The 9928-nt window shown below is 37.9% G+C and overlaps 1 protein-coding gene across 1 annotated transcript; it reads right to left on the bottom strand.

Annotated features, from left to right (window-relative positions):
* Nucleotides 1–1285: 1285 nt before the first annotated feature.
* DEFB116 (defensin beta 116) lies at nt 1286–8982 on the bottom strand (the record flags this gene model as incomplete). The annotated part of the gene is given in 3 exon segments (XM_081033990.1): nt 1286–1389; nt 1392–1508; nt 8916–8982. Coding segments are annotated over 3 exon segments (288 nt in total).
* Nucleotides 8983–9928: the final 946 nt, after the last annotated feature.

The following is a 9928-nucleotide window of genomic DNA, read 5'->3' as shown; positions in this document are numbered from 1 at the left end:
GTGGGACCTACAGCTTAATTTTTGCTCATTTATCCATTAGTCAACTATGATGCGTCTTATTTTCTGTGTGTCTGCAAAAAATGACATCTTTTGGGAAAATCTCATACTTGGAAAGAGAGAGAAAATAGGGAAGATGATAAATATCATGAGGCAGGTAGCAGAAGAAGAAACCCCTAAGGGGACTAAGAAAGAATACCCAGGGACTAAAAGCCAATGGCAAACAAGGATTTCAAGGAAGGATGGAGAACAATGGAGTGAAATAGTAGCTAGAGACAAAGTAAATGGTAAAAACTAAAGAATACTCAAGTTTTTCAACAGTGAAAGCATTGGCGAGCAAAACCACAGCCATTTCAGTGAAGTGGCCAGAGTTGTCTTAGCTGAGATGAAATTAAGAATCTGGAACTTAGAGAATTTGGTTGGGAATACTAGTTCTAGAAGTTTGGATCCAAAGACGGGGAGAGAGAAAACATTAGCCATGGAAGAAGAGTATACATAATACAATGAAAATTTTATAGCATGCCAAATATTAGTTGTGGCTATGTTTGGAGTGGGAAAACAATATTCGTCAACTCTCAGGAATGAAAGGATCTTAAAGGTTATCAAATATAAAGTCCAGCTTCTGTTGTAAATCCCTCTCTAACACCATGACCAGCATCACCTCTGTCCCACACCCAGAAATGGTTCTCCCGCTTCAAAACTGGAAGAAGAAGCAGCTCTACTGCTTAGAAAATGTTGCCCTCATTTGTCCAACAGATACCTACACTCAAGTCCATCCATCCATCTATCTAGTTCTGGTTCTTCCTGAGGACACCACATTATACCAAATAGACCAGGATAGCTCTCTGGGTATCAAAGGTAACCCTATTATTCCTGTCTTCATCCGACAGTGTTTACTCAGAGGACTCAGTGATCTCCCCTACCTGTTCACTGGGTTATCCAGACTCGATCCAGTGGTCACCTTCTATCTGCAGCTTCCAGAATGCCTCTCATTCCTCTTCGTGGTATCAAAGCAGGGCAGAAATGCGATCTCCTCCCTTCCTTAGCACCCTCACCATCTATTCAGCTAGCTATCTTATCCTATTTGGCTTTTTAGCCAGTGCCCTTTCCTATATTCTGTGGCTCCCCTGCTCTCAGCCTAACCTTCCCCTGTCCAATGATGACTGTTCACAGATGAAAGACACACATGTGAGAAGGAATGCATTTTAACGGGGAGGGTGTTCCAGAATGGGGAAGGAATTGCTCCAGGAGACGGTAAGGTTGGTGATATTCAAATTTCAGAGGAGCTTTAAGTGTTTGTAACTGACAAGTTGAAATCAGAGTTGGAATCCTCCTTCCCGTGGTTAGAACTGGCTATTTTCACAGAAAATTTAAGACAGCACTTTTGACCATTGGGCAGGGTAAGTATTGAATTTCATATTTTCTGCAGGCGTTTCTGCACATGCCGTGGTAAACCTGGCATGGATTCCAAGGTTCCTGACTCTTGCCATAGTAGGATCTGAACAGGCCACCTGGGAAAAATATAGCCATGTTTAGTTTCCATGTAGCAACAACAATAAGGGTGGGAAGTATGATTTAAAGAGAATGAGACCTAAGAATATTAAGAGCACAGGATCTGGAGTCAAAACCAACTCAATTCAAAAACTGAGGGTTGCTAGGTGGGAGGCAGAAGTTGAGGGGATTAGAAAGCACCATCGGTAACCACAAGATTGTCCCGGGGATACGAAAGTCAACTTGGGGAATATAATCAATAACATTGTAAAGATTTTGTAGGGTATCCGACGGACACTTGTCTTATTAGGGAGACCACCTCAGGGATGATGTAGATGCCTGATCACTGCACTGTACACCTGAAGCTGAAGCTGAATAATACTGTATGTCAACTATAATTTAATTATGTGTATATATATATATATATATATATATATTCACAAGATGTAGAGTACAGCATAAGGAATAGAGGCAGTGGAAATGTAATGGCTGTGTGCGATGTCAGAGGGGTAGTAGATTGGGGGAGGGAGGTTATCACTGTGTGAGGAACATAAATGATAAATGTCTAGCTATTACATTGTTTTGTACACCTGAAACTAATTTTAAAAATAATGAAATAAAAGTAGGGAAAAAAATAACCACTTCAATTCAAATCTGGGATCTATCACTGTAGCTCTTCATCATTAAGGCAAGTGACTTCAGTTCCCAGGCCCACCGTTGGTTGCATCACCTTCACAATGGGCATAATACTAGGCCAACTTCTTAATGTTTTTGTGATGACTAAATTAGCACATGTAGTATGCTCAGAAAAGTATCTGGCACATATGAGGAAAAATTAAATACTAGACAGTGTTGTTTTTATATAAAAGTCTTTTCCTGAGGGCCCAGGGCTTCAAGGGCGGCCACTGTGAGCACATATAGGACATGACCCAAGCGCCCATATAGAAGTGTGCTCCTCACACATGACTCTCATCAGAGACATCCGGGATCTACCCCGAGGCCCCGGATGTCTTTGTACTTTGAAATATTTGAGCAAGCATGTACCATACATACCTCTCTTTGTAGGTGGGCCCCACAGAGACATACTGTACATACATGGGCAGGACACTGGCACACACATACACACACACACACAGGCACATATGCAGAACTCATTTTATTCAAAGGTCCACATTCATGCCTAAACTGAGCATATACACATGTGCTCACTGTACAAATCTCTACAACCATTTTATATGTAAGGCTACATCCCATTTGTGAATGTTGATAGCTGTGTCAGTCATCCAGATATGTCTGTGTGTATACGGGCTCTTCACCTGAAAATATAAAAAGTTCCTGACACTTAGCATTCTACAAAGATTAGTCATCAATAGTATTAGTTACCCATTGGAACTTTCAAAGACAAAGGAGCCATTAGAAAGAAAATAATACCAACAATCATTACCATATATCCAGCATCTTCTATGTACCAGGTATTTTACAAATGAGAGCTCACTGAACCCTCACAAAAGCCTGCTGTCATCTCCTTTCTTTAGATGAAGATGCTGAGGCTGAAAGGGAGACCTTGTTCTATCCATATTCTCACAGCTCGTACTTGACCAAGCTCGGATTTTATTCTGGTCTACATGATATTAAGCTTATGCTCTTTCCTCTCTGTCACTTGCCTCTCTATGTGATAGAATTTCTAAGAGAGGGTGGCACATTGCATTGAGGTCTGCTGGCATAGGTATTTTTCAATAGATAGTCCAAAATTCATAATTTAGCATTCAAGCACCTTTATTTTCTTTTTTCTTGCATTTATTGATATATTTATTTATTTATTTAAATGTATTTATTCTTCCATTACAATTGACATCCACCATTTTTTATATTAGTTTCATGTGTACAGCACAGAGGTCAAACATCCACATAATTTACAAAGCAATCCCCCTGATCAGGCCAGTACCTACCTGTGCTATGCATAGTTATTACAATATTATTGACAATATTTCCTATGCTATATTTTATATACCCTTGACTCTTTCCTAACTACCAATTTGTACTCCCTAATCCCTTCACCTTTTTCATCCAGCCCCCCAATCCCCCTCCCATCTGGCAACCATCAGCTTGTTCTCTGTATCTATGAGACTGTTTCTATTTTGTTTGTTCATTTATTTTGTTCTTTGAATTTCATTTAGAAGTGAGAACATATGGTATTTGTCTTTCTCAGTCTGACTTATTTCACTTAGCATAATATTCTCCAGATCCATCCATGTTGTCACAAATGGTAAGGTTTCATTCTTTTTTATGGCCAAGTAATATTCCATTGTATATAGTAATATTCCATTGTATACCTCTTCTTTATCCAGTTGTCTATTGATGGACATTTAGGTTGCTTCCATATCTTGGCTATTGTAAATAACACTCCAGTGAATGTAGGAGTGCATATATCTTTTCAAATTGGTTTTTTGAGTTTCTTCAGATAAATATCCAGAAGTGGAATTGCTGGGTTATTAGGTAGTTATATTTTTAATTATTTAAGGAAACGCCATACTGTTTTCCATAGAGGCTGCACCAATTTTCAATCTTTTCATGTATATTGGCCATCTGTATGTCCTCTTTGTAGAAATGTCTATTCAGGTTCTCTGCTCATCTTTTAATTGTTGTTTTGGTGTTAAGTTGTATGAGTTTTTTATAAATATTGGATATTAAGCCCTTATCATATGTATCACTGACAAATATCTTCTCCCATTCAGTAAGTTGCCTTTTCACTTTGTTGATGGTTTCCTTGGCTGTGCAAAACTTTTTAGTTTGATGCAGGCCCATTTGTTTGTTTTTCTTTTGTTTCCCTTGCCAGAGAAAATATATCAGAAAAAAATACAAGTATTACTAAGAACAATGTCAGAGAGTTTACTGCCTATGTTTTCTTCTCGGAGTTTTATTGTTTCAGGCCTTACATTTAAGTCTTTACTCCATTTTGAGTTTGTTTTTGTATGTTGTGTAAGAAGGTGATCTTGTTTTGCATGTATCTGTCCAGTTTTCCCAATACCATTTATTGAATGGACTGTCTTTACCCCGTCGTATGTCCTTGCCTTCTTTGTCATAGATTAATTGACCATATAGGCATGTGGTTATTTCTGGGCTCTTTATTCTGTTCCATTGCTTTATGTGTCTGTTTTGCTGGTACCATGCCATTTTGATTACTATAGCCTTGAAGTATCGTTTGATATCAGGTAGCATGATACTTCTAACTTTGTTCTTTCTCAAGATTGCTGTGGCTATTTGGTGTCTTATGTGGTTCCATATAAATTTTAGGATTATTTGTTCTAGTTCTGTGAAAAATGCCATTGATACTTTGATAGCGATTGCATTGAATCTATAGAGTGTTTTGGGTAGTAGGGACATTTTAATGATGTAATTCTTCCTATGCATTAGCATGGTATATGCTTCATTTATTTGTATCTTCTTTAATTTCTTCGATGTCTTATAATTTTCTTAGTACAGGTCTTTTACCTGTACTCAGAAAATTATCCCTAGGTATTTTTTTGATGCAATTGTAAATGGGATTGTTTTCTTACTTTTTCTGATTCATTATCGGTGTATAAAAATTCAACCAACTTCTGAATATTAATTTTGTATTTTGCTACTTTATTGAATTCATTTATCAGTTCTAATATAATGAATCTGCAAGGTTCTCTATATACAGGATCATGTCATCGGCAAACAACAGTTTTACTTCTTCCTTTCTAATTTGGTCACCTTTTATTATTTTTTCTTATCTGATTGCTGTGGCTAGGACTTCGAATACTATGTTGAATAAAAGTGGTGAAAGTAGACATCCTTATCTTGTTCTTGATCTTAAGGAAACCGCTTCTAGCTTTTCACCGTTGAGTATGATGTCAGTTGTGGGTCTGTCATATATGGCGTTTAATATGTTGAGATATGTTCCCTCTATTTCCACTTTGCTGAAAGTTTTTACCATAAATGGATGCTGGATTTTGTCATATGCTTTTTCAGCATGTGAAAAATCAGATGATATGACCATCTGATTTTTATTTTTAATTTGTTTATATGACATTGACTTGTCGATATTGAACGAAACTTGCATTCCAGGGATAAATCCCACTTGATCATGGTGTATGATCTTTTTATTTATTTATTTATTTATTTAATCTTTTGGTACGATTTTTTTAATATATTGTTGAATTCAGTTTGCTAATATTTTGTTTAGGATTTTTGCATCTGTGTTCATCAGGGATATTGGCCTATAATTTTCTTTTTTGTAATGTCTTTGGTTTTATAATCAGGATAATAGTGTCCTTGTAAAATAAGCTTGGGAGCCTTCCCTCCTTTTGAATTTTTTGGAAATAATTTGAGAAGGCAAGGATCTTTTCAACCATTCATCCATCATCCCCTATTCCACATTCATTTTTCAGCATTCACTCTGTGCCAGGCTATATACTCAGGGCTAAGCATGCAAAGGTCTCAATGCCCACCCACATTAGTGAAAACTGGACAGAACAAGTTTAGTGTTATTTCCTACATGAAAAAAAAAAGCACTTTGTTAATTGTTTGATAGGAAGAAGTAAAATTTTCAAAGTTTAGGTGAACTCGGAGAATGGGAAAAGAAAGAAAGAAAAAAGAAATGCTTCAGTGGCAGACATCCCATAGCATATGGGTGCTGGTGTATATACGAAGTGCCCCAGAAACTGGCACACCAATCCAGAGGAGACACTCAACCAGACTGCTATTTCACCGAGGTGAAAAAATGACACCCCTTCATCCATGCTCCAGCATCATTGTACCACTGCATTTCCTACCTCACCCTCATTATGGAACCTGTCTCTCATTTGAAAACTGCCACTTATGAACCTGTATACTTGTAGGAAGAGGACTTCTGCAGGGGGCCTCCCTAGAGTGACACTCACACGCTGGGTAACTCCGGAATGGGAGAACTTTCTTTTCATTTATTCCCAAACAGACTGGATGGAAACTGGGACACCCAAGGTTTCCTCTTTGGAGTGACCAAAGGATGGATAGGAAATAGAAATCAAAAATGAGGGTCAGGCAGGCTCCCTTTTCCTCACTCTCTCCACATGGAAAGCAGGTCAAGACAGTCCCAGGAGGATTCTGTTTACAGTGGCTAAACAAATAAATTAGGGTTTTGTCATAGACATTTATGACTTCTCCCTCCTGCTATTCTAATCCTATATTATTTTGTATCATGATAAATTGTAACACCCACATCAAGTTAATGTCACCTTTTACAATCCCTCCATCTTCAAATTGAAATCAGAGGAGATCTGCCTTTGAATCCCAGCATTGCCTCTGACCCTCTGGACTTGGTATCCCTATGGGAGAAATGCGAGTGGGAAAGTTTTCATCAGATCAGAAAAATCTCAACTGTGTTTATGAAGGAGGAAGAGGTGTCATATTTTGTAAGAACCTGGGAGGATTGTTAAGTATGCTCATATCAAGTCTCTAGAGATTCTAATTTGAGAAGGCTCAAGCAAGAATGCTGTGCCAAAGTTTCTAAGAAAATACTCATGGGCTCCTGCTTAAATTGAGAGCCACAATCCTGCCTGACCTTTTCACATTCACCCATAGACCTTGCCCAGCTCATGTTCCCACATTGGACTTGTTTTAAGAGCAAATTAAAATGTTATCAATAAAAAATTGAACATATACTCTAGAAGCTATCAGCTCCATCCAGAGCCAAAATCAATGTGATACTTGATTTTCCTGCCATCTGTGCACTCCAAATATTATCGTTACCCACCCAATTCCCAGGGTTCTTCCTACCTATGTATGTTTATTAGGCATAAGTCATTTATATATTCATTCAGTCAATAAGCTTTTACTGAAACCTACTCTGTGCAAAGAATTCAGCTCAACCAGGAATACATAAATTTAAAAAGCAGAGTCTTGGCTTTCAAACAGTTTAATTTTATATGTACATGTTTGCGGTGATGAAAGGAAAAAATGACAGATTGTCCCAGGAAAGGTTGTTCAGAACAGTTCCTGCCCATAAATTCTGCCAGGTGATATATTAAGTAGTTATTAAGGAAGCAACACTGTGTACAACTTTTGAAGCATAGAGTGCTGTCTTCCTTTTTGTGTTGTTGCTTTTTGCAAACCCACCTATGATTTTAACCACTGTTCTAACATGGGAACTGAGCTTCACTGGACATGAGAAGAATTGTCTCTCAAGTAATGAGGATAAAACAGGGTGAGACTAAGGGGTAGAGGAATGTGAATTAGGAAGATGAGGAAGGAGAAAAAGGAGAGGAGAGAGAAAGGGAAGGGGGAGAAAAACACTAGATGTGGTAACTCTGAACTCAATCCCAACAAAGGAGAAACAACCTAGGTTTTCTATAGGGCTGGATTGAGACCACTCCCATGTCTCTCTGTACATGCCAAGGTTTGATAAAGACATTGAAGATATTCCAGACTTCTGATTGCATTTATCTACTCTCTACCTACAGTTACGAGTATCTCTATTATTTTTCAGTGTCCCTGAAAATCACACTGAAGGAACTTTGTTAAGAATTTGAAAATACTACTGGATATTTTTCATCCAGCGTTCATTCTCCCTATTTCAATAGCCACAGCTCTGCAGTGATAAATTTGACTATCTTACTCAAGCTTAATAATGTCCAACCCCAGGCTAAGCTAACCACTGCCCAGATAAAACCCACATATGCCCTGTTTGAGTAAGATACCTACTTGAACCAAACATCTAACTCCAACTCCCAGTCCTATGTCTTCTGATAACCACCTAAGGCTCAATTATAAAACTTAACACAAACATAACACTAGCCAAACCACTGAATCCTAATTCACAGCACCAAGCCAAAACACAGACCAACTACAAACTTCAACTTCAACTTCAACTTCAAACTTCAACTTTTTCCCAAACTCCCCATTCTACCCAACTCCACCCTCAACTCCATTCATCAAAAATACCATTCCCTCTCCAGATTACATTAAAATATTAGTCCAGCCCAATTCTATTAATAGAATTGCTCACCCCCCTCCACATCCCTACTCATTTTTCCAATATTTCTTACTGTAAGGTCAAATACCATCTCCACCACAACTCTCTTTGCAAATCCCAAACTATCATTGATTCCTCCTATGGTTCCCCAACTTGGATTCCAGTGTCTCACACCTAACCCATGAATCAAACTCCCATCTTAATGACAACACTACCTAAAATGCTTCATGCTTTGATACTCCACTATTCCAGGAACAGCACCTTTTAAATTTGTCAGAACCAAATGAGATTTTAATATGGTGGACATTGGGATTAACACCCACAGCATATCTGGGACCAGAAAAGGCTTCAGGTAGTGCCTAGTATATGTGAGTAAGAGTCATCTCAGAGGTCACCAAGATAGCAATAGCTTATACAAGACCCCAGAATTTTTGACAAAGTCCTGAATTACCTGGAGTCTTATGAACCAGGATCAGAAAGATGGAAATAGTCATTAAATAGGGCTTCATGATTGACATGTCCTGAGAAAATGGAGGGCTGTGTTGCAGGGGGCCAAATAGAACTCATTGCAGTAGGACAGTGTCCTGCCTTTATTAGTTTTGGAAATGGGCCAGAGTTGTGTGCAATGAACTAAAAGGGATGAGACATACCTGAAGTTAGCCAGGCAGAAGGACAACATACATCATATATCTCAACTGAACACTCTGTAATTATGGAAGATTTGCCCCATATCAAGGTGGGCCTTCCTTCCCAGTAAGAAGCAAAGACAAATTAGAGCCAACTGGCATTTTGTGTGAGACAAATTTGAATGAATGAAGCAAGCAATGAGAAAACTAATATATAATTTAAGAAATAAATAATCTTTTTAAAAACATTTGTCTTTTTTTTAATTAGTTTCAGGTGTACAAAACAATGTAATAGTTAGACATTTATCATTTCTATCTCTGACACAGTGATAACCCCCTCCCCCTCTCTTCTACCCCTCTGATATTGCATACAGCATTACATTTTCACTGTCTCTATTCCTAATTCTGTACTCAACTTCTCGTAAATATATATATATATATGTGTATATATATATTTATTTATTTATTTATAAATATATATATGTAAATATATACATATATATAATTGTAGTTGACATTCATTATTGTTCAGCTTCAGCTTCAAGTGTACAGTGCAGTGATCAGGCATCTACATCATCTCTGAGGTGGTCTCCCTAATGAGACAAGTGTCTATTGGATACCCTACAGAATCTTTACAACATTATTGATTACATTCCCCAAATTGACTTTCATAACCCCGTGGCCATCTTGTGGTTACCGATTGTGCTTTCTAATCCCCTCACCTTTCCCTTTATCCCCACCCCCCTTCCCATCTAGCAACCCTCAGTTTTTCCTCTATGTCTCTGAGACTGTTTCTGATTAGTTCATTCATTTATTCTTTTCTTTAGATTCTACATAT

Source organism: Rhinolophus hipposideros, assembly GCF_964194185.1.
Source record: "Rhinolophus hipposideros genome assembly, chromosome: 22".
Lineage (NCBI taxonomy): Eukaryota > Metazoa > Chordata > Mammalia > Chiroptera > Rhinolophidae > Rhinolophus > Rhinolophus hipposideros.
The sequence above is the reverse complement of the archived record's forward strand: the minus strand, read 5'-3'. Positions and strand labels throughout refer to the sequence as shown.